The sequence below is a fragment of the Meriones unguiculatus genome, chromosome 9, assembly GCF_030254825.1.
Source record: "Meriones unguiculatus strain TT.TT164.6M chromosome 9, Bangor_MerUng_6.1, whole genome shotgun sequence".
In the NCBI taxonomy this organism is placed as follows: domain Eukaryota; kingdom Metazoa; phylum Chordata; class Mammalia; order Rodentia; family Muridae; genus Meriones; species Meriones unguiculatus.
In genome coordinates, this window is record NC_083357.1 from 11432234 (window position 1) to 11458046 (window position 25813).

The 25813-nt window shown below is 37.9% G+C and overlaps 1 protein-coding gene across 5 annotated transcripts in view; it reads left to right on the forward strand.

The window, feature by feature from the left end:
• The window catches only part of Ptpn20 (protein tyrosine phosphatase non-receptor type 20), a 123135-nt gene that overhangs the window by 57343 nt on the left and 39979 nt on the right, over positions 1 to 25813 (forward strand). For 3 of the 5 annotated variants that reach the window (XM_060390886.1, XM_060390888.1, XM_060390887.1), the window contains exons 6-9: positions 4494 to 4633; positions 6145 to 6235; positions 17543 to 17877; positions 19617 to 19832. In XM_060390886.1, coding sequence (XP_060246869.1) covers positions 4494 to 4633; positions 6145 to 6235; positions 17543 to 17877; positions 19617 to 19832 — 782 coding nt within the window. Of the gene's footprint in view, positions 1 to 1089; positions 1293 to 4493; positions 4634 to 6144; positions 6236 to 17542; positions 17878 to 19616; positions 19833 to 25813 lie in introns of those variants that run through there. The other 2 variants (XM_060390889.1, XM_060390890.1) reach the window with 2 other exon arrangements.

The following is a 25813-nucleotide window of genomic DNA, read 5'->3' on the forward strand; positions in this document are numbered from 1 at the left end:
ATAATTAATATATACACACACACACACATACATGAAGTTAAAGCTGGATGTTGTGGTACATGCCTTTAATCCCAGTACTTGGGAGGCAGAGAATATATGCCCAGGAGTGGTATTGCTATATCTTGAGGTAGCACTATTCCTAATTTTCTGAGAAAGTGATAGATTGATTTCCACAATGGTTGTACAAGTTTACATTCCTACCAGGAGTGGAGGAGGGTTCCCCTTTCTTCACATTCTCTCTAGCATGTGCTGTCACTTGAGTTTTTGATCTTAGCCATTCTGATGGGTGTAAGGTAGAATCTTAGGATCATTTTGATTTGCATTTCCCAGATGACTAAGGATATTGAGCATTTCCTTAAGTGTTTCTCTGCCATTCAATATTCTTCTATTGAGAATTCTCTGTTTAGCTCTGTACCCCGTATTTTAAACTGGATTACTTGGTTTGATGGTGTTTAATTTCTTTATGAATCTTATTTGTTTCCTCTGTTATCATCTTCATGAGCATTCTTGTTAGGTCATCTTCTTGGATTTCAGTTATGGTGGGGTGTCCAGGGCTACTTGCCCCTGGGTAACTGGGTTCTGGAGATGCCATATTGCTCTGTCTTTTGTTGCTTGAGCTTTTACGCTGGCCTCTACCCATTGTGTTATCTTAGGAGTTTGGGGTTATTTTCTGGTGGTTCCTGGGGATCCTGTGGTGGAGAGAATCCCCTTTGCAGAAAGCTGGTTTTTCCTGAAGGATGTCTTCTCAGCTTTTTGGGTATAGTCCCTGGATGGCTGGTGTTTTTTCAGGAGTTGCTCACCTCAGGGATATAGACCTGAGTGGTAACTGTGGTCTTTGTTAGTCGAGAGGGTTCTCCTCTCACTCAGGGAAGTCCTGAGGGCAGCTGCCCTGTTTCTGGGTTTCTTGTTGCAAATTTAATGATCAGCTGCTGTGACCCAGTTGGACATCAGGCGCGCCTCAACTGTTTGTGCTTGTGTCTGGAGCACAGCTGAGTGCTGGCGCCTTGGCCCCACTAGACTGCTAGACTTTTTCTAGGGAAGGATTGGGTGATTTAGATCAGTACAGTTTCCTTCCTTCCCCGTGGATTCTCTGGAGACAAGGACTCCCAGTGTCTTTTTTTGCCCTGGTGCACACTGTTCAGTGTCCGCCAGCTGGCTGGCCACAGAAATTTGCCTGTGCCTGGAGCACAGCTGTGTGATGGCGGCTCAGTCTCTGCCAGCTGTCTGGTGCGCAGAAACTGCCTGTGTCTGCCTTTGCGGCTTTTGGGAGTCCGAGTGGCTCCCTAAGCTGGGTAATTTTCCGGGGACCTTTTCAGGTTGGGGGTGAGCTGAGTGCTCTGAGATCAGACCCGCCGTTTCTATCTCTGGCAGCGAATCAGGCGCGCAGGCAGGCAGGGCTCTGTGCCTGAACCTGGGTCCCCGGCTCTGGCTCCGGGCTGGCTCCTGGGGTGCCCGTGGAACACGCCCGGAGTCTTTTCCAGGGGATGTCTGGGTGACCTAAGGCCGGTCCCAATCGCTTCCTGTACCCTGGGGTTATCTCTCGACTGAAAATTCCAGTCTCTGATAGTGTGGTGCCCAAGGTTCAGTCTGGGACCATGACCAGAGACACTGGCTTGTGGCTCTGGGCTGGGGCTGGGGCTAGGGCTGGCGGCCGGCAGCCAAGCGTCTGGCGGAACCGGGATCTCTTCCGCGGTTTAGCCGGGTAAGTTAAAAGCTGATTGAATCCCCCACCGTGGGGTATCCTCTCACCTGGGAAACACAATGACTGTGTTTTATGGCCGAGAGTTCTGATTGCTGTTCACTGTGCTGATCCTGCTGTGCTGCTGCTCAGAATGAGAGTCCTCCCGGCGCCGCCATCTTGCCCCGTCTCGTGTTTAATTTCTTAAGTTCTTTAAATATTCTGGATATTAGCCCTCTGTCAGATGTAGGGTTGGTGAAGATCCTTTTCCAGTCTGTAGGCTGTCGTTTTGTTTTGATGACAGTGTCCTTTGCTTTACAGAAGCTTTTCAGTTTCATGAGGTCCCATTTATTGATTATCGATTTTAGAGCCTGTGCTGTTGGGGTTCTGTTCAGGAAGCTGTCTCCTGGGCCACCTATTGGCATTTTAATTTTTTCTTTTGAGAAGTATCTGGTAAGGTTACTGACCTGGAAATTTTGTTTTAGCATTTTATTTATTTATTTATTTTCGCAGTTTTTGAAAGCATATTCAAGATACTAACACATTGTCTGAAGTGCAGCTGGCAAAGATTTTTCTCGCATTGTGTAGGTCATCTTTTCACTCTGCATCCTTTTATATGAACATTTGTGAATTCTTGAGTCTATTCTGTGCTGTTGGGGTTCTGTTTTCAAAGTTCCTATCTATTCCTATCCCCTGGGTTTTCCTCTACTAGCTTCAGATTTTCAGATTTTAAATTGAGATCATTATTACAGTTTTATCTTTCTTCTGTGCAGGACAATAGATAACAGACCTAATTTCATTCATTGCAGGTAATTATACAGCATTCTTTTGGGGTCTTATTCAGAAAGTTGTGTCTATGTGAATTTCTTAAAACCCTTCTATGTTTTATCAAAATAAGTAGTTTTGTAATTTAAGGTCATACATTCAAGCATTTGATCCATTTGGATTTTTGCAGACAGTGGAAGATGGAGTCCAGCTTTTTTTTCTGTATATGAATAATTAGTTTTCCCAGCACCATACATTAGAGAAACTATTATTTTCTATTGTGTATTTTGGCACTTTTGTTGAGAATAACTTTTTGTCTTTAGATGTTATGGATTTATTTCTATGATCTGTTTCATTAGCATGTACTTATTTCGTAGTAGTAACATTTTTTTGTTACTATAGCCTAAGAATATCTTATGATCAAGTATTAAAATTTTCTGCTTTGTTTTATTCAAGATTGATTAACTAATAAGCATATAATAACATGCCATCCACTAATGAGTAATCTCACTTCCTTACTTGTTTTACAAAGCCTTTTTTACTTTTTTCACTGGATAATATTTTCAATCCTCTATTGAATAATTGTATGAAAATGAACATTATTTCATTCATGCTCTCTGAGTTTAAACATTTAGCTTTTCTTTAGTCAGTATATTTGCTATGATTTATAATGTATAACTGTTATTATATTAAGGTACATGCTTAAAATTTTAATTTATTAGAATTTAAATGCTTTTTTTTAATCATGAAAGGATGTTGAATTTTGCTAAATGCTTTTTCTGCATTTATCAGGATGATCAAATGAGTTTTGGCTTTGATATGGTAATTAAATGATTGGAATATCTAAGGCTTTAATATTTTGTTTGTTTGTTTGTTGTGGTTGAAAGAGGATCAAAATAGCCCCCTCTGTTGTGAGAATTGTAGCTCCTCTTATGGACTGCTTATGTTTCCTCTCATGCTGTTCTTAAAAAAAATTATAAAGATTGTAGGATTTCTTTGGCTGTCTTCATCCACCCAACAGCCTCTTCCTCCTGCCCATATAAAGGGCTTAAAGATATTCCAAGATGTTCCAGTATGAGATGGCCTGTCCACAGCTGTTCAGGTTCTTAGGAATGGTCATCTTCTTTTGTTTAATTGCATTTGTATCTTTTTATTACTAGTTACTTAATTTTAGTAACTTAATTTCTGTTTTCTTTGGCAAAGGATTTTGAGAACTTTAATATTTTACTTTAAAATTTTAAAGTATATTTTACTATAAATTTCTAGACTTATTGTGTTTTGATCCACAGTTATTTAAGATACTTGGAACTTATACTGACAGTGTGACCTAAAGGTCATTATAAAATGATGAATTCCATATGTGCTATTTGATAAAGAACACACTCGTCTTGGGAGGGAATGAGGGAGCGGGCTACAGCTGGGATACAAAGTTAATAAACTGTAGCTAATATTAAAAAATAAAAATTTGAAAAAGAACACACTCGTCTATTATTGTTACATGTTGGGACATATATATATATATGTATATATATATATGTTATTCTGTCTCGTTAGTTATAATTCTTAGGACCTCTTTGTCTTTTGATGTGTTTTGTGTTGTTTGGTGTATTTCTGTAGAGTAAGACGTGTTGGACTCTCCATGTGCTCTCATTTAGACTCCAAGGACTTCTAAATACTTGACTCCATAGAAGACAAAAAGCTTTGTCTTTTTCTTAATCTGCAGTATTACACATTCTTCCCTTGGTAGTTAATCCACACTGCATGTTCATATTACAAGACAGAATATGCTTCAGTCTCTTTTGTGTGTCATGACTCTGAATGGATCTTGTCTATAAATGATTGCTTTTTATAGCTTCAGGGTACATAGCATATTTTTTCCTAAAACAACAATAATCTATCTAAATGTAACAAACTCTTTTGAAAAAGTAAATTTCTGCTGAAGTTTAAAGCTTTATATTTAAATAGGAAAAAAATTTAAGAAACACAAAATATCCCTCAAGTGTCTCCTGTCTACATGGAACCTCCTAATGTGGACTTTTCTGTTTCTCAGACATTGAAGCAACTGAAAAGGAGCTAGCTCAGTTGTCTCGGATTCAACCATTAATATTCAATAATTCTTCAGTGTCTGTCATAAGGGATTCTTTGGAAATGCTGCATAAAAAAGACGAATATATCATCAATGAGTTTTTGGTAAGTACATTGGTCTACAGAAAAGTTAATAATTTCCTTTTCTATACCACAAGCAGAAGTCTTCTTTTTTTTCATTTTTTAATGAATATACTGCTTGTAGTTATATAAATATCATATCTTAAAATAATAGATGGACATGGTAAAAATAATGAAGTAGCATAAAAGTGTATAAAATATGTAAATACTGTCCTTTTTTTTCCCTTTCATTCCTCTCTGGAGCCCTTTTTAACTATTAAGCTTGTTGTTGTAAATGTAAAGAAGTGTTGGTGTGTTCTTTATTCACAAGTCTGCTCCATTAAAGACACTTTTCTATAACATACAATTTTTATTACTACTACCACTATATACAGTTGTTCTTTGAGTTAATTGCGTGTCAGATATCTTCATTTCTTGAAGTAGTGCCAGGACGTTTAGCTTGTTCTACTTTCTGCTTTTGAATAACAGTCCTTCCTTGTGTTCTTATTGTACATGTGTCTTTTTAAGAACACACTTCTAGAAAGACAGTATTTGGGCTGTCAAATTTTCATGTTTGTTAATCATAACTTTTTTAATGATCTGTCATTTCTTTATTATAAGATACAAAATTATCTTTCCATGTTTTTAGGCATTGCATATTTCCATGCAGTTCTTTATCCAAATTTTTGCTTATTGTTTTTAAAATTGATTATTCTTCATATAAGAATTCATTACTTTTGTGTGTTTTGTATGTGATATGTTTACACATAGATGTACCTGTTTACCATGAAGGAATGACTAATTTTAGTAGTGAAATTCAGTTATCAAAGGACTTCTGGGTTTTTACATTCTATCCATTTTTTATTAATATCCACTTCAGTCTAAGAATGTAATAACTATTTTATACTTTTCTGGTACTATTAAAATATTGTTTAGTATTTGAATTTTTCATCCAGTGTCCAATTAACATGTAACTTAATTCAGGTGTTTGGAAGGAACCACTATTGTGTATCTGTCCATTTATCTTAAGACTCTACTGAAAAAAAATTATAATGAATGATGGCATTTTATCTTAGAATTTCAAAATATTGACTTTATTATTTATGCACTGGTTCCAGATATCTAAGCTTTTTACTGTATATTAAGACTAGTCTTACTTACTGTTGTATGACTTTTTTTCTAGTTCTTAAAGATTTCTTTCTGGGTCAGTTTTAGAATTGGTTTTCAGAAGGAATAAGAATTGCCAGCCTGGCCGTAGTGCCCTGCTGCTTGACACCGAAGCAAGCACTTTCTTTCAATGGCAGCAGTTGTTGGCACTTATTTCAGCACTGGGGATTAAGTATTGGAATACAAAAATTAGCAAAGAATAATGTAAACCTAGACTCTCACGATATTGTATGCCGTCCTTATTGGATGAGATCTTACTTTCTCTGGTTTATTATATAACATTGAATAGCAAGTTATATCATATGAAGTCTAAGGATAACAAATGCTAAACAAAGGGAGATTTTCTTTCTTTAAAATAGTAAATACATAGCTTTTTTTACTTTTTGAAGGCGTTAGAAAAAATGACTCTGTCTGATGATTTCATCTATGGGACCGCAGAAAGCAACAGAGAAAAAAACAGATACCGAGATATTCTTCCGTGTAAGCTAAGAGCATTTTAAATTATTTTCTTGTTAACAGATGGGAAAGGTAAAAACTCAGTTTCTGTATGACCCATTTTGAACTTTACCATGAAGAACTCTAGGAGTGAGCATTAGATTATCTGGGCATATTCTAGGTGACCTCTTCTGACACCTGCAGCCATTATTCACCCAGCCCGTTAGCTCTGATTGCCCATCCGAGACTGAGTCTGAGAAGTCCATTACCTGGTACCCAAGCCTGGCTTAGCCTTCACTGCTAGTTTGTTTAAAATACAATGGTGCTTTTTCAAAATACTGGTTACAGTTTATTAACTTTGTATCCCAGCTGTATCCCACTCCCTCATTCCCTCCCAATCCCACCCTCCCTCCCTCACCTTCTCTCTGCCCCTTCCCAAGTCTACTGATAGGAGAGACCTCCACAATGGGGCTTTTAATATCCTCTGCCCTAGACATTAAAACTAACTCATCATTCTACTGCCCAACAGGCAGCTGCTTTTTTATTATATCCAAAGGGCTCTACCCATTGATTCCCTACATTGTATGGAAGGTAGAACTGTTTCCTGTTCCTCAGTGTATTTGCTCACAGCATTGTCAATCTCAACCACCCAAAGAACAGAAACAGAAATATGATAATGCAGCCTTAACAGAAATTTTATTCTATGATTATCTCTTTTAAAGTCAAAATTTTCTAAGTCAAATTTACCATTTTTCTACTAGCTTGACCCTCTTTCATTATTTCAGTTTTGATATAACCATCCACTGTTCAAGCCAGAAAGCTGAATCACGTGTTATATTGCAAAAGGTGCTTGTAAATTCTTCTTCTTTCACCTCTTTAACACCTCTAGACTCTTCTCACACTTCTCTATTGGCATTGCTGCCAACCTGGACTGAGTATCTTTCACCTCTCAGCTGTTTTCTGTATCTTCACTGTGTCCTTTTATTACCCATTCACAACAGCTGTTGAAGTGATTTTCCTACAACACAGTCAGGCTATCCAGCTGTCCTCTTCCATTACCTTCTGTTACTGTCACAGTGAAGTTCTCCTAGGTGTTGGTCTGTTTGTCTCTTTTTTGGGTTTCTAGAAGTCATTCCTTTTCTTTCCTCCATATGATTAAACTTTTAATCCACACAATAACTACCTTCCTTCTCTGCTGCGGTAATCCTTGTCTTTCATAGCCTGTCAGCCTAAACTTTGATCTTTTCCTTAAAGCTAGAGTTGGTGATTTTTCAAGGGTTCTAGTATCTTGTGGGTGAATACTCTTCCTACTTACCCAAATTTGCTTCAGAGATTTTCATTGTTTCTCTAGATAGTTCTGAGGTAGTACAAATCAGAGTGGGACAGCATCTGCCAAGATACAATAGATACTTTATGTTCTGTCAGCTTATTCTTATTAAATAACTTTTATATGAAACAGTGAGCGCCTTCTCAAGATGCTTAAAATAGTGTATTCTGTCATCTTGTGTGAGTCAAGATGAAGTTCACTGTTGAGTATTTCTGAAAATCTGGTCGGTGAGCCACTATGCAACATTTTAGCAGTGTAAACAATTTGGTGCTACTCTGAAAGTCAAAGGTCTCATATGTTGATTTTTATCACTACATGTGCAATTACTTTTCAAGGAGGCTGAAGGTAAAAATGTTCTAAAAATGATCCTTTCAGGATTATAAGAAATAAGAAGTGGTTTTGAAGAAGTAAAATATACATATGTATGATTCTGTTTGAATTCTATCCTGAGCACGGAGTAGAGGTATAGAGATGCAAACCAGTTCACTTAAATGATTAAAAATAAGGAAAATCATCCTAAAGCTCTTGCTTTGCTTAAACTGTAATTCAACTAAATTCTACTTTAAGATTTGCTTACTTCATAACACAGCCTAATCCAATCTGAATATCAGCCTGTGTGGGTGAGAACCGTGAAAGCATCTTTGGTTTCTTTATCACACATGCAGAGGAAGTTCTGATGACACAGCAAGAAAGCCAGAATCATTTATTTGACCACCGTTCAGTTAGTCTTCACTTTGCAAATCCTCACATGGACACATATTGTTACTAATACAGCATATTGTTAAAAATATTGTAACTTAAATCAGGTTTTACTTTGTTAACCATGAATAGTCCCAAACATAGATATATGACTGTTAACTCCTTAGTATACAAATTATTGTGTTAGTAAAAGATGGACAGCACACCAGGGACTAACTGACTTCTTTCAAAGTCGGTTTGTGTTGTGTGAACAAACAGGAAAACACGTAGTTTTGTTGTCCCTTTATCTCCCAGTGAGAAGCCCACATGACATTCAAGAAAGATAATCGAGAAAGAGATGATTGACAAAGATAGCAGTCACTGACAGCAAAATAAAAAAGAGAAAAGTTATACTTCTGGGGATAAAATTAGAATTGAACACAAATGTCCCTATAAGAATAAATAGCTGGCTGGGAGCATGGGATATTGCACCCAAACAGAGGACTTTATGGCTATACCCAGAGGATTTGCTAAGAGTGACTTACCAAAGCGAAAGCATTGAGTAGTTGGGGTGATTAGATAAAGGCCGCAGAAGAGGAAAGTGCTGGCTAGAAGTTTTACATTACAGGAACTTTAGGACAGTTTTACAGCAATGGCAATATAGAGGGTAAAATGATAGGAACAAATCCAATCTAGAAGAGAATATGACAATCAAGATACAATAAGTTATACAATGAAAGGAAAGAGCAAACCCTTTTCAAACTAAAAATGAAATGTTTTTGTTCTGTGTCTTTAATGTTTTAAATTAGTGTTCAAAATATGAATCTTTAGATTTTTCTACATATTTATAATCAGCAAGAATGTTTTTAAATCTTTGACAAAAAACTTAAAGGCCATGTAAACCATCATTTTTCCTATTGATTATTAATATAGTTCTATAATTTCAGTTTACATAGTCATATTTATGGCCTTGTACCATCATGCACTACAAGGAAGACCTTTATTACAGGGGTTTCCTGTTGGAAACACATTATATTGCAATTTATTTAACACATTACAACTTGCAAAACACCTACTTGACAAAGGATATATATTTATAATATTGTAAGAATTTCTATCAGTCAAAGAACAACAACCGTACAGTAAAAATGAGCAAAGGATTAGAGGAGCTGCATGGATAACTAGAAGTAGGTTGCTTTTAGTTGGCAAAGCCTTGAATTAACTTTACTGTCTACACTCATTGATACATCAGCTGTTCAGTTTTGTCATAATTTAGTTTAAAGGGATTTCAATCATCTTTTTCTTCTATAAGGTTCACACAGGCCATTATGGTGAGCAAACAGTAGCAGATTCTCTGTACTTATTTTCATGTCAGAGAATGGAAGATACAACTAAAAGGAACTTCTGTGATTGAAATTTCTAGGGGTCCAAGCTTGTAGCACATTTTGAGGACTGAGCATCTTACCCAGGGTCCTCCTTCTTGCTTAGTTTCTTTAGAAGTGAAAGATTTTAGTATGAATGTCCTATATTATATGTCTAATATCCACTTATAAGCAAGTATATATCATGTGTGTCTTTCTGCTTCTGGGATATTTCACTCAGGAGGATCTTTTCTAGTTCCCACCATTTGTCTGCAAATATCATGACTTCCTTGTTCTTAATTGCTGAGTAGTATTCCATTTTGTAAATGTACTACAATTTCTGTATACATTCCTCAACGGAGGCACATCTGGTTGTTTCCAGCTTTGGCTATTACAAATAAAGCTGCTATGATCATGGCTGAGCAAATGTCCCTGTTGTATACTTGAGCATCTTTTGGATATATGCTTAGGAATAGTATAGCTGGATCTTGAGGTAGCACTATTCCTCATTGTCTGAGAAAGTGCCAGATTGATTTCCAAAATGGTTATCCAAGTTTACATTCCCACCAGCAATGGAGGAGGGTTTCCCTTTCTCCATACCCTCCCCAGCATGTGTTGTCACTTGAGTTTTTGAGCTTAGCCATTCTGATGGGTTTAAGGTGAAATCTCAGGGTTGTTTTCATTTGCATTTTTCTGATAGCTAAGAATGTTGAGTGTTTCTTTAAGTATTTCTCTGCCACTTGATGTTCCTCTATTGAGAATTCTTTGTTTAGCTCTGTACCTTGTATTTTAAATTGGATTACTTGGTTTGATGGTATTTAATTTCTTGAGTTCTTTATATATTCTGGATATGAGCCCTCTGTCAGATGTAGGGTTGGTGAAGATCCTTTCCCAGTCTGTAGACTGTCGTTTTGTTTTGATGACAGTGTCCTTTGCTTTACAGAAGCTTTTCCATTTCATGAGGTCCCATTTATTGATTGTTGCTCCTAGAGCCTGTGCTGTTGGTGTTCTGTTCAGGAAGTTGTCTCCTGTGCTAATGAGTTCAAGTCTCTTCCTCACTTTTTCTTCTAACCCGTTTAGTGTGCCTGGTTTTATGTTGAGGTCTTTGATCCACTTTGACTTTAGTTTTGTGCAGGGTGATAAATATGAATCTATTTGCATTTGTAGACATCCAGTTAGACCAGCACCATTTGTTGAAAATGCTGTTTGTTTGTTTTTTTTTTTTTCCATTGAATGGTTTTGGCTTCTTTGTGAAAAATCAAGTATCTATAGGCGTGTGGATTTATTTCTAGGTCTTCTATTCAATCCCATTGATTCACCATTCTGTTTCTATGCCAGTACCATGCAGATTTTTTTTTTTTCTGTATTATTGCTCTGTAGTACAGCTTGAGATCAGGGATAGAGATACCGCCGGACAATGTATACAGGATTGTTTTAGCAATTTTGTTTTTTCATGTGATATTGAGAATTATTCTTCAATATCTGTTAAGAATTGTGTTGGTATTTTGATGGGAATTGCATTGAATCTGTAGATTGCTTTTGGCAGGATGGCCATTTTCACTACGTTATTCCTAGCTTTCCATGGAGATCTCCCCATCTTCTAATATCTTCTTCAGTTTCTTTTTTCAGAGACTTGAAGTTTTTTCAAACAGGTCTTTCACTTGCTTGGTTAGAGTCACACCAAGATACTTTATATTATTACTGGCTATTGTGAAAGGTGTAGTGTCCCTGATTTCTTTCTCGGCCCTTTTGTTTTTCATATGCTGGAGGGCTACTGATTTTTTTATGTTAATTTTGTATCCAGCAACTTTGCTTAAGGTGTTTATCAGCTGAAGGAGTTCTCTGGTTGAATTTTTGGGGTCATTCGTATATACTATATTATTATCTGTGAATAGTGATACTTTGACTTCTTCCTTTCTGATTTTTATCTCCTTGATCTCCTTTAGTTGTCTTATTGCTCTAGCTAGGACTTCAAGTACTATGTTGAAGAGATATGAAGAGAGTGGGCAGCCTTGCCTTAACCCTGATATCAGTGGGATTGATTTAAAATTCTCTCCATTTAGCTTGCTGCTGGCTATAGGCTTGCTGTATGTTGTCTTTACTATGTTTAGGTATGTGCCTTGTATCCCTGATCTCTCCAAGATTTTAAATATGAATGGGTGTTGGATTTTGTCAAATGCTTTTTTTGTCATCTAAGGAGATGATCATGTGGTTTTCTCCTTCAGTTTGTGGTGGATTACATTGATGTATTTCTGTGTATTGAACCACCCCTGCATGCCTGGGATGAAGCTTATTTGGTCACAGTGGATGATATCTTTGATGTGTTCTTGGATTCAGTTTGCAAGTATTTTATTGAGTATTTTTATATCAATGTTCATTTTATATCAATGATAGGTCTGAAATTCTCTTTTTTTGTTGTTGTTTGGTCTTTGTTTGATTTAGGTATCAAGGTGACTGTGGCCTCATAGAATGAGTTTGGTAATGTTCCTTCTATTTCTGTTTCATGGAATAATTTGAAGAGAATTAGAGTTAGGTCTTCTTTGAAGGTCTGATAGAAATCTGCACCGAAACCATCTGGCCGTGAGCTTTTTTGGAAGGGAGGCTTTTGATGACTGCTTCAATTTCTTTGGTGCATATAGGACTATTTAATCTATTTACCTGATCTTGATTTAATTTTGTTAAATGGAATCTATCAAGAAAATTGTCCATTTCATTTAAATTTCCAAATTTTGTGGAATATAGGCTACTGTAGTGAAACCTAATGATTGTTTGGATTTCCTCATTGTCTGTCATTATTTCCCCCTTTTCTTTTCTGATGTTGCTGATTTGGATAGTTTCTCTCTGCCTTTTAGTTTGGCTAAGGATTTGTCTACTTTGTTGATTTTCTCAAAGAACCTTCTCTTGGTTTCATTGATTAATTGAATTGTTTTCTTTGTTTCTAATTCATTGATTTCAGCTCTGAGTTTGATTTTTTATACTCATCTACTCCTCTTGAGCATGTCTGCTTCTTTTTATTTATTTTTTTACCCTAAGGCTCTTAGGTATGCTGTTAAGTTGCTTGTATGAGATGTCCCAAACTTCTCTGTGGAGGCACTTAGTGCTATGAGCTTTCCTCTTAGCACTGCTTTCATTGTGTCCCATAATTTTGGGTAAGTTGTACCTTCACTGTCATTGAATTTTAGGAAGTTTCTGATTTCTTTTTCATTTCTTCCCTGAACAAGCTGTCATTGAGTAGAGAGTTGTTTAGGTTCCATGTGTATGTAGGCTTTTTGTTATTTCTGTTGTTGAGGTCTGGTTTCAGGCCATGGTGGTCTGATAAGATACAAGGGATTATATTTTGATATTCTTGTATCTGTTGAGGCTTGCTTTGTGCCTCAACACAATTGAGTACATGGTCAATTTTTGAGAAGGTTCCATGAGGTACTGAAAAGAGTGTGTACTCTTGAGTTTGGCTGAAAAGTTCTGTAGACATCTATTAGGTCTATTTGATTTAGGACTTCTGTAAGAGTTATTATTTCCCTATTTACCTTCTGTCTTGATGATTTGTCCCTTGGTGAGAGTAGATTGTTGAAGTCTTCCACTATTAAGGTGTTAGGATTGATGTGTGATTTAAGCTTTAATAATATTTCATTTACAAATGCAGGTGCTCTTGTATTTGAGCAGAGATGTTCAGGATTGTGATGTCCTCCTGTTGGATTTTTCCTTTGATGAGAATGAAGTGCCCCTCCTCATCTTTTTTGGTTAATTTTTGTTAAAAGTCTATTTTATTAGATATTAGGTTAGCTACCTCAGCTTGTTTTCTGGGCCCATTTGCTTGCAAAAAAAATTTTTTTTCCAGCCCTTTACTCTGAGGTAGTGTTTATCTTTGTTGCAGAGATGTGTTTCTTGGGTGCAGCAGAATGTTGGATCCTGTTTCCACAGCAATTTTGTTAGTCTGTGTCTTTTTATTGGAGAGTTGAATCCATTGATGTTGATAGATAATAGTGACCAATGAATGTTAGTTCCTCTTATTGTGGAGTTGGTGCTGTTACTGGGTTCCAATACTTGTTTTCTTTTATTTTTTTTTGTTGTGAAGTTATCTGTATCCTATGTTTTCTTGGGTGTAGTTGATTTCATTGGATTGGAGTTTTCCTTCGAGTATCTTCTGTAGGACTGGGTTTTTGTTTTTTTTTTTGTAGATATTATTTCAGTTTAATTTTGTCATGGAATATTTTGTTTTCTCCATCTATGTTGATTGACAGATTTTATGGGTATAGTACTCTGGGTTGGCATTTGTGGTCTCTTAGAGTCTGCATGACATCTGCTCAGGCCCTTCTGGCTTTCATAGTTTCTCTTGAGATGTCTGGTGTGATTCTGATAGGTCTACCTTTTTATGTTACTTGGTCTTTTTCCCTTGCTGCTTCTAATATTTTTCTTTGTTCTGTAGATTTAATGTTTTGACTATTATGTGACATGAGTTTCTTTTCTGGTCTGGTCTATTTGGTGTTCTGTAGGCCTCTTGTATGTTTATGGGCATCTCTTTAAGTTGGGAAAATTTTCTTTTATGATTTTCTTGAAAATAATTTCTGGTTCTTGGAGCCTGGAATCTTCTTTTTTGTCTGTTACTATTTTTCTTAGATTTTGTCTTTTTCCTGGTCTCCTTGATTTCTTGGATGTTTTGTGTTTGGAACTTTTCCAGTTTTACTTTTTCTGTGAGAGATGTATCAATTTCTGCAAGTGTATCTTCAGCACCTGAGATTCTCTTTTCCATCTCTTGTATTCTATTGGTGATGCTTACCTTTGTGGTTCCTGATCTTTCCTCCAAGTTCCCCAGCTCCAGAGTTTTCTCTGTTTATATTTTCTTCATTGACTCTAATTCTGTTTTTATGTCTTGTACCATTTCCTTCATCTGTTTGAATGTGGATTCCTGTCTTTTTTGTTGTTTGTTCCCTCTCTATTTGCCACTCCTTGTGCCTTTACCTGTGTCTCTATTTGTTTGGCTGTATTTGCCTTTATTTCTTTGAGAGCTTTGTTTCCCCTCTCTGTGCCTCTGCTTGTGCCTCTATTTATTTTTATTTGCTTGTATTTCTTTGAGAGCTTTGTTAGTTTCCTCTTTATGTGCCTCTAATAACTGGATAAGCATAGTTTTAAAATCATTTTCCTGTGTTTCTTATGAATTAAAATATCTATTGATTTTGGGGGTTGCTGGTGAAGCCAAGATGTCCTGATTTTTGTTAGATGTGTTCTTATGCTGACCTCTAGCCTTCTGGTTATCAGTAACCTTTGCTGTTTTTTTCCTGGAGCGTGTACTTCAGAGTGGGTGTCTATCTGTCTCTGGTGCCTGGAGAACTCTTCAGGAAGATGAGAGAGGTCCACTCGTTTGAGAGTAGGTGTTGCTGTTCCAGCTGTAGCTCAGGGAGGAAGGTTGCAGGTGCATATGTACCAGTGTGTGTGTGTGTGTAGGTGTAGGTGTGCCCTGAGGGGGAGGGTGCAAGAGCATGTTGATTCCTGGGAAGTTGGAGCTTATGCTTGAGAGGGGGTGCGAGTGCTGGCTCTGTATGCAGGCACAATGCACATGTGCAGGTGCCCTGAATACCTCAGTGGCCTACAGGCCTGTCATACTATCCTCTTGGTAATCAGATCTGTCTGGGCTCCAGGAATTGTTCGCTGGAGTCACAGAAGAGGGGCTTCAGTGGAGAATGCTGTCCCAAGAATCCCTGTGTTGCTCACACTGCAGGTGTGGGTGGAGGGATCCAATATCTGCCTCTTCCCCTGGTATGGGAACCCTGGATCTGGGGCTCTGCAAGCACTCACTTGAAGGCACGTTCAATTGCTCGCAGGCCCAATCAGAATGCGTAGGGCTTCCCCTGTTCTCTACTCTCAGATTTGGGCCTGCAAGGGCCAATGAGAGTGTAGGAGATCCATCAGCTCAGTGGTGTCCACTGTTTGGCCACTGGGCAGCAAGCCCTATACCTGGGGTAGCTGCCTGTGCTATCTCAGTCACAGAGCACAAAGGATCCTGCTTGGACTAGCTGCCGCCCCGCAGCAGCCACAGCCCTGGGAGGCCCACCTGTGCCATTTCAGTCACCTAGCATGGAGACTTGTGCTTGGGGCAACCACTGCTATCTCAGCCGAGCAGGGAGGTCTGTGCTTGGGGCACTGAGAAGTGCCACTCTCAGTCCCTGATATGTCTTTGCGTGACCTGGATCCAAACTGGCCCAGCTCACGGTTGTCCTCTCTTGCCCAGGAAGTCTCAGTGTCAGTGTTCTGGCTTCAGCCGCCCCTCCACTCACCAATTTCATAGTTTTGGATCCTGTGCCCCTCAGATAATGTGTGCGCTGGTCACTGCCATCTTGGATCCTGGCTCTTACATCTTTATGCACCTTCTGCAATAGCACCCAAGCCTTTGGAGGAGGGAGTATGTTTCAATTAGGGCTGAACATTGCAGTCTCTTATTCTCTGCATTTTGCCCAGTCATGTGTCTCTACATTTATCATTAATTATCTGCTATAAATATTAGCTCCTTAATGAGGGTTGAGAGGTAATTTAATATATGGGTATAATGATAGGTCTTTAGAGTTGATTTAATACTATATCCAGTTAGCACCATAATAGTAGTAGATTTTCTCCTAGAGTCTATAACTGTCTCACCGTAGATTCTTGGTATGGTAGTGGTGCCAGTATAGGTTTCCTCCTGTGGAGCAGACCATTCATTGGATCAGAAAGTAGTTGTTTACTTTCGTGATGTTGGCCCTGAGGTCTTCACAACTCTTCATTCGTGTTATCCCAATTCAACTAATATCCTTCCACAGACTTTAGTCTTTCTTGAGAGTTAACAAATCATGTAATTACTTGGGGATTTCTGGAGCCCAGCAGAAGCTGCATAGTGTGGGACAAGTAGGGCAAAAGTTTGAGTTGAGAAATTGTGGTTTGCCTCTGTTAGCTAGATTTTACTAAATTAGTTAACACATTTGATCTTCCTTTTTTTAAAAAAAAATGTTTATACAAAGTAACATTTGGGGTGGAGAGATGGTCCATCAATTAGTAGCATGTAGTGCTCTTTCTCCCATTTTGAAATAGTTGATGTCTTCCTATATTTAGCAATAGATTTTTCTATTCATCTTTGTAAGAGAATTATGTATACTATGTTGGAATTCAAGAAGGACTTTGTCAGAAGCCTCAGCACACCCGATTTGGTGACCATTAAGCATAGTGCAGTTGCTAAATGACTGTTCATGTCATCCTGAGTGGTGGGAGCACTGTGCTGTGTGAACTTCTGCTTCCTACATGGGAGCATTGGTGGAGCAGAGGTGCAGATGTCTGTGTGTAGTAAAGCAAGAGCTCCTGAATGGTGAAGTTCATTATTGCCAACATGATTATTTTCCTCTCATACGTCCTGACAGTGTTAAGCAAGCCCTGTTCTATTTGGAGTCAGTACTTTCAGTAGCATCTTTTTGCCACATACCTTGTTTGATTGCCACGTTACTGCACCCAGTGGACACTGAGAAAGGATTGGAAAAGATACCTGCCCTGGCTGGAATAAGGGCATTGGTGAACTTCCGTTAATACTAGAATTTGTCTCTAAACTATTATCATATCCATTTTGTAAAAATGCTGGTCTCTGTGGCCCTAAACCTACAGATTTCCCTGACTTCCATTTGCTATTGCCTGTGAGGGTGCTCCTTTGCTGTTCAATTGCACTGTTGTGGACCCTGGAAAGGACGGTATCTTTGGTCTAACTATTGTATCTTACATAAATCCCATGGTTGCGGGACAGCGCTGATGGTACCCTTCTTCATTTATTAAAGATACTCTTAAAATCCTCCTAATTGTGTATTTCTAAAGTTTTGCAAATAGGTTTTATGGAGGGATTAATGTAAATTTCGCCCATTTGAAAAGAATCTCCCAAGCCATTTTTTGAGGGGTGAGATACCTATATGAAGTCTGGTGGTACTGCATATCCCACTCTTCCGTTATTTTCACCACATGTTTCTGTTTCTATAATAGATGATTCAACACGTGTTCCTCTTGGAAAAAACAAGGACTACATCAATGCTAGTTATATTAAAATAGTAAATGGTGAAGAAGAGTATTTTTATATTGCTACTCAAGGACCACTGCCAGATACTATACAAGACTTTTGGCAAATGGTTATGGAAAATAATTGTAATGTTATTGCTATGATAACCAGAGAGATAGAATTTGGAGTTTACAAGTGTTACACTTACTGGCCCATTTCTGTGACGGAGCCTTTGGAATTTAAACACTTCCGTGTCTTTCTGAAGAACTCTCAGATAACTCAATATTTCATCATTCGAATATTTCAAATTGTGAAGAAGTCTGTAAGTCTTAAAATGTAGCTAGTAGATGCATGTTTTACAGTATAAGCTGGTGTCTTGGGACCCGGGTGAAATATATACTGAGGGTATGCTGTGTTCACTTGCTATCACTGGGAAGCCTGCTCTGGAAAGTCTGGTCTTTTCTCAAGGGAAATGGATGAACTGTGGATCTGAAGGAGAGGCTAGGTCGGGGGATTAGAAGGAGTAGATGGAGGGATGGCTGAGATTGGAATGTATTGTATGAGAGAAAAATAAATTAAAAAAAGAAGTAACTTTTGCTATGTCAAGAAAGAAAGAAGAAAGAAGGAAGGAAGAAAAGAAAGAAAGAAGGAACTTTAATTCCAGTACTCAGGAGGCAGAGGCAGGTAGATAGATCTTTGAGTTTAAGGCCAACCTGATCTACAGAGAGTTCCAGGACATCCAGGAATACACAGAGAAACCATGTATCTAGAAGAAAAAAAAGTAGTGTTTTACCTCTTTATAGTCTAGAAACGAAGCTGTATTTTTTTTTAACTTCTGCTTTGACAAACTTTCATTGGAGAGAAAAGAAAACATATAGGGGAAAGTGGGGCAGGATGTTGGTACTAGATGCTTCTGGTTCTGTGGTGGCTTCAGTGGCTTCTGCAAAATGGAGCAGACTGCACTGAGTTTTCAGGAATGCTACACTGTGTGCTGCTTCACAGTGAACAGGGAGACACCTGTGCTCTCCAGTCCCTGAGTTTCTGGCTGGCGGTAGTGCCAACTTTCACGTGGGTGCTTTGAGAGCTGAGATAGGACATACTCTTGTGATATCTGGAGATTGGGAAAAGGATTACAAAGGATCACATCTAGGTGAAGGACCTAGTTGAGGAAGAAAAGAATCAGACAATTGAAAAAGACATTGCCTTGGGTGTATATATAGAAACATAAATAAGTTAAGTGCTTATGGAACATAGATCTGTTTATTATCAAGGAACAATGAGGGATAAAATGTGGCAGAAAGCAGGGACTGAGTAGAACATGAAATGCCCTATTTCTGCAAAAGAACATGAGTTTTATAAGTAGTAGTTGGAACAAAACACTCACGGGTGTGAGGTTTTGTTTTTAAAAAAATAAAATTACCAGACTTAAAAGGCACTTAGGACTTGTAACTTGTGACATCAAGAGGGTTTTTATCATATTTTAGCAGTGGCTACTGTGCCAGGATGCACACGCCCTTCTGAATGTGTCAGCCATTTTTTTTTCTTTTACTCTTAAGTACTTTGAAATCTTGGTTTTTCTGCAGCCTCATTATATACAAGAAAGGTGGTAGCCTAGGGTTTGGAGGGCATTCTAATCTAAGTATGTCTGCCCTGTGACCTAGCATATACCTCTTAATTCTCCCAATTATAATCTCTAAAAGTGGAGACAAAATAGGAATTTTATCTAAGGCTGATGTAAGGATTAAATTAGCTAACCTATGAGAAGCTCTACCAGCTTACCTGGTGGGGAGCAAGTTTCGGGTTCCTGCCTCCTGACAGCATTCTTATGTTTACTGTTCTCATTATTGTGTTCCCTTTTTAAAACAGAGAAAAGCTAATTCTGGAAACTTCTGGAGTTTTTATAAACATTTCTGTACATTTGAATACATTTCTGTTCTCAGAATACTCTATATACCAGTATTACTATCCCCATTGTCATTATTATTGTTGTTACTATATTAGAAACTGAAATGAGATCTTTAATATAAGAAATCAATAAATCCCTCTCTGTCTCTCTAACAGACAGGAATGAGTCAGAGTGTAAAACAGTTGCAGTTCACCAATTGGTCAGACCATGGCACTCCTGCCTCAGCAGATTTTTTCATAAAATATGTCCGTTATGTGAGGAAGAGCCACATTACAGGACCCCTGCTTGTTCACTGCAGTGCTGGTGTAGGCCGAACCGGGGTGTTCATATGTGTGGATGTTGCATTTTGTGCCATCGAGAAGAACTACTCAGTAAGTACATGCTAAAGCAGATAAATTGATACTCTCTCTAAACATGCTTCCTCACAGCCTGGTATTATTGGAAGACTGTGATCTGGACCAGCACAGCACATCAAATGCACACTAGTTCGGGGACTTCATTCTCACTGGGTTTGCTTCAGGCTCCTGGGAATGGCTGTGAGGATTAAAATGTATTATATAAATATACTTTATAAATATTATATAAATAGCTAGGATAGTGTGCCTTAGAATTTTCCTAGATAATTTCAATGAAGTATCCTTGCTTTTAATGAACAAGTCTGATATGCATATATGTTGGGAAATGTTGCTCTCAAGGTTAATAAGAGGCCTCTAGGCTTAATTTCAGTTTTACTATATACTTTAGATTTGGATGACTGTGTAAGTTGTTCATCCTCTCTCAAATACCAGCTGTATTATTTTATACTTTTGTGATATATTGCTTTTAACTGTGTGTATGTGCACATGCCAAGAGCTAATAGAGGCACCAGATCCTCCTGGAGCTGGAGTTACAGGCGGTTGTGAGTTATTCAACATGGGTGCTGGGAATTGAACTCAAGTCCTCTGCAAGAGCAGTATGTCCTCTTGAGCATGGGGACATCTCTCTAGCCCTCAAATTTAGTTTTTTTTTAATTTTTTATTTAACTTTTATTAATTACACTTTATTCATTTTGTATCCCCCCATAAGCTCCTCCCTCCTCCCCTCCCAGCCCTACCACCCCCCGTTTCTGCATGCCTGCTCCTCCCCAAGTCCACTGATAGGGGAGGTCCTCCTCTCCTTCTTTCTGATCTTAGTCTATCAGTTCTCATCAGAAGTGGCTGCATTGTCAGGGTTCTAGGTTATCTCCATGAATAGTCCTTGGTTGGAGTATGAGTCTCTGGGAAGACCCCTGTGTTCAAATTTTCTTGTTCTGTTGCTCTCCTTGTGGAGTTCCTGTCCTCTCCAGCTCTTACTATTTCCCACTTCTTAATAAAATTCGATTCACTCTGCCTGACAGTTAGCCATCAGGCTCAGCATCTGCTTTGACAGTCTGCACGGCAGAGGCTTTCAGAGGCCATCTGTGGCAGGTTCCTAGGTTGTTTCCTGTTTTCTTTTTCTTCTGATGTCCATCCTCTTTGCCTTTCAGGATGGGGATTGAACATTTTAGTTAGGGTCCTCTCTTTTGCTTAGTTTATTTAGATGTACAGATTTTAGTGGGTTTATTCTATGTTGTATGTTTATATGAGTGAGTATATGCCATGTGTGTCTTTTTGCTTCCGGGACAACTCACTCAGGATGATCCTTTCCAGGTCCCACCATTTACCTGCAAATTTCATGATTTCCTTATTTTTCATTCCATCGTGTAGCTGTACCACAATTTCTGCATCCATTCTTCAGTTGAGGGACATCTGGGCCGTTTCCAGCTTCTGGTTATTACAAATAAAGCTGCTACAGACATGGTTGAGCAAATGTCCTTATTGTGTACTTGAGCCTCTTTTGGATATATGCCTAAGAGTGGTAAGGCTGGATCTTGAAGAAGTGCTATTCCTAGTTGTCTGAGAAAGCACCAGATTGATTTCCAGAGTGGTTGTACAAGTTTATATTCCCACCAACAGTGGAGGAAGGTTCCCCTTTCTCCACAGCCTCTCCAGCATGTGTTGTCACTTGAGTTTTTCATCTTGTCCATTCTGATGGGTGTAAGGTGAAATCTCAGGATCGTTTTGATATGCATTTCCCTAATGGTTAATGAGGTTGAGCATATCTTTAAGTGTTTCTCTGCCATTCAATATTCCTCTACAGAGAATTCTGTTTAGCTCTGTTCCCTATTTTTTAATTGGATTACTTGGTTTGCTGCTTTTCAGCTTCTTTAGTTCTTTATGTATACTGGGTATTAGCTAGCCCTCTGTCAGATAAAGGGTTGGTGAAGATTCTTTCCCAATCTGTAGGCAGTGGTTTTGTTTTGATGACGGTGTCCTAACCAAGCAAGTCAAAGACTTGTATGAAAAAAAATTTCCAGTCTCTGAATAAAGAATTAAAAGAAGACATCAGAAGATGGAAAGAACTCCCATGCTCATGGCTTGGCAGGATTAATATAGTAAAAATGGCCATCTTACCAAAAGCAATCTACAGATTCAATGCAATTCCCATCAAATTACCAACAATTCTTTACAGACCTGGAAAGAAAAATTCTTAACTTCATATGGAAAAACAAGAAATCCAGAATTGCTAAAACAATCCTCTACAATAAAAGATCTTCTGGAGGTCTTTTATTCCCTGATCTTAAGCTGTACTATAGAGCAACAGTAATAAAACTGCATGGTACTGGCATAGAAACAGAATGGTGGATCAATGGAACTGAACAGAAGACCCAGAAATAAACCTACACACTTAAGGACACCTGATCTTTGACAAAGATGCCAAAACCATACAATGGAAAAAAAGATAGCATCTTCAAAAAATGGTGCTCGTCTAACTGGATGTCTACATGTAGAAAAATGCAAATAGATCCATACTTATCACCCTGCAAAAAACTAAAGTCCAAGTGGATCAAAGACCTCAACATAAAACCAGACATATTAAATTGGTTAGAAGAAAAAGTGGGGAAGAACCTAGAACTCATCCGTACAGGAGACAACTTCCTGAACAGAACACCAACAGCATGGGCTCTAAGAGCAACAATCAATAAATGGGACCTCATGAAACTGAAAAGCTTCTATAATTTAGCTTTTATATAACAGTATTAATCACTGTCTCATCTGGAAGGTACTGGGCTTTGCTATTTTGCTTTGTTAGTAGAGTAGGACTCCTGATGAAACTGTGTGTCGATTTTTACCTTCTGATGTAAAGTCTATAACTTTTTGGTTTTTTTATCATTGCAACTTAAATGCCCAAATTTCAGCCTATGAAATTTAAGCTGCAAGTCACATTTGTATGTTGTGCTTTGGATTTCTGTAGTTTAGAAGTGGATGCATTTGTCTGCAAATGCAAACACAACTTGACAAAAATGGGTCTTTCCTTGGTTGTATCATGCTCCTCTTTAGCACACACTGAGGGAATCACTGTTAACAATGTTTATAGATACATTACATGACAGTGGTGTCATTTCCTGTCATTAGGTAGTTCCCAAACTGATCAACCTAGGGCATCATTAGAAATAACGGCCTTTTGCCATCCATTTACCAAAATTTCAAAGAAAGCAATCATTAGAGCAGTTTTGACTGTTTTTTTGGTGACTGTACATGATTTTTACTATTAGCAATGCAAGCACTATTTCATAAGAAGTCTGTTGAGCAGTAATATGTGAAATGTTGGATATCTTCTTTTGTTGATATGGCCAATTTTTACCTAGCACTGTTAAAATTTTAAAGCGTTTTTGTTGGCTTTCTAATCTACTACTCTATAAAATAATCTTTTTGGTTTTTTATAGATGTTTTCTTAATAAAAACGGCAGCTAAATTAGTGGTTACTTTGTTTTGTTAGCCAGCACATCTTTGTAAATAATACAAGTGAGGTCTTAGCACATCACAAACAATAACTGTTATAAACTCAGTTACATGTGGAGCCTCAATTCCAGGGGAATTTGTTTGAAGTCTTGTAGTCTTCATTTCTTCTCAGTCATTTCCATTTTAATTTTGTTGTTGTTGTTGACCGGTACAACCACACTTGGAAGGTCGTGTTCTTTCTTGACAAAATAAATCAGCAGAGCTTCTTTTGCCATCAGTAAATTAAGGTTGAAGACTGCAGATTAATTGCCGTAATTTTACCTAGCACTGTTAAAATTTTAAAGCTTCCAAAGAAATAGAAGTTTTAATTTGTTTCAAATTTCAAGACTAGAAACCTAGATCTAAGAAATTCATATTTTATGCTTATGTTTTAGATAATTTAATTAAATATGTAAATATAATTAAATTTATATTTTAGATCTAAGTCCATACTCTATATTGAATGTGTAAAGTGTGAGATTTTGATTGAAATTTATTCTCTTATTTACTTATTGGCTATGGATAACCAGTTGTTTCAGAGCTGTTGTTGAAAAGGTTATTCTTCCTACATAGAATTGCTGATATATCTTTATCAAAAATCATTTGGAGTATTCCCATGGGGCTATTCTGGATCTGTTCTCCGTTCCATTGATCTATGTCTTATTTTGCTGCCAGTATCCACCCTTGGATTTCTGCTACTGTGTAGATGATTTACTATTAGATAGTGTTGATTCCTTATACTTTATTCTTACATTTCAAACTGTCTTATCCAATTCAGAGTCTGTGTTTTCCAAAATAAATTTTATGATTCATTCGTGCCTTAGTTAGGATTACTGATGCTGCGAGAAAGCATGACCAAAGCAGCTCCAGGAGAAAAGGGTTGGTTTTTTTTGTTTGTTTGTTTTTTCTTCAGCTTACAGTGCCATGTGACACATAGCACAGCACTGGCAGAAATCAGGGTAGAAACTCAGGCAGGAGGAGTGCGGCGTACTAGCTTGCTTACCATGACCGATCTGCCTAGGGATGGCACAACTGATAATGGAGTAGCCCTCCCACATCCATCACCAATCAGGAAAGTGATTGTCTGCAGGCCAGGCTAATGGAACCAATTGCTTGGTTAAGATTTCCCCTTCCCGAATATGTCTCTAACCTCTGACAGCTGGTCAGCACAGCTTGCCTGCTGGTATTGTGGTAAACTGTGGGATTGTCTGTATATGAATTTTTGGGAGAACTGACATCTTTCCTGTATTGAATCAGCAAATCCTTGAATATATTATATATTTCCTCATTTAATAGGTCCTTTTTACCTTCTTTGTAAAAATTCCACAGTTTTCTGAATGAAGATTCTTTGTGTATGGTTACAGTTATCCTGTTTCATTTTCTTTGAGGAAATTGGAAATTTGCTATTTTAACTTTCAGTTTTCACATAGTTATTGCAATAAAAATGAAATGTAGCAATACAAATGACTTTTGCATGTTGATTATATATCCTGTGACCTTGTCAAGCTTGTTTATTTTGAGTCTTATTTATGGGTTAATTACTTGTCGTTTTCTACATAGATGATTTTCACCATCTGCAAATAGATTTATTAATTTCTTTTCAGTATATATGCCTTTTTATATTTTGGACTAATTCCTGTATAATTTGTTCTATGAAAGACCTTAGGTAGAAGATGAAAGACAGACTAAATATTAGGAAAAAATACTTGCAAACTATGTATCCAAGAAATGCCATGTGTCTGAAATACACAAAGAGCGTTGAAAAACAGTAGCTACAGATATTAAAGCGCTGGCCATGCAAGCATGACAACCTGATGTCAATTTTGAGGCCCCACATAAAAAGCTGAGCATATCACTCACTTGTAATCTTAGCATTTGGGAGGCAGAGAGAGGTGGATCCCTAGGGATCACTGATTAGCTAATCTAGCTTCACTGATGAGCCCCAGATCCTAGAAGAAAACCATCTCATAAAATAAGCTGAACAACTCTGGAGGGGTGAGATGTAAAATTGACTTCTAGATTCTACATGTACATGCACCTGGACATGCATGAATATACCCCTCCACAGAGAGAGAGAGAGAGAGAGAGAGAGAGAGAGAGAGAGAGAGAGATAGACAGAGACAGAGACAGAGACAGACAGAGAGAAACAGAGAGAGAGACAGAGACTAAAAATATGAGGGATTATAGTTGAAAAATCTGAAAATACCATGTCAACAAAGCCTTTGTTAGCATGCCTGCACTGTGTTTATACGACAGTGACTTTCCAGATGAGTTAGCTCTGCCTGTACTGGTCCACAGACTGCTCAGTTGGTCACTGTCAGCAGTGCTGCGCTACCCGTGTCCAGTTGGTGTAAGAGTTCTTCAAGTTTGTGCACCATGTCATTTTGAACTAGCAGCAGACCTTTGTAACCTGCAGTCTGTGGCCACCTCTACTTGTGGGGTGCACACTAGAGTGCGTAGTGACTGTTGCTAAATGTCTCTATTCTCTTTATATAAGAAACATACACGCTCAT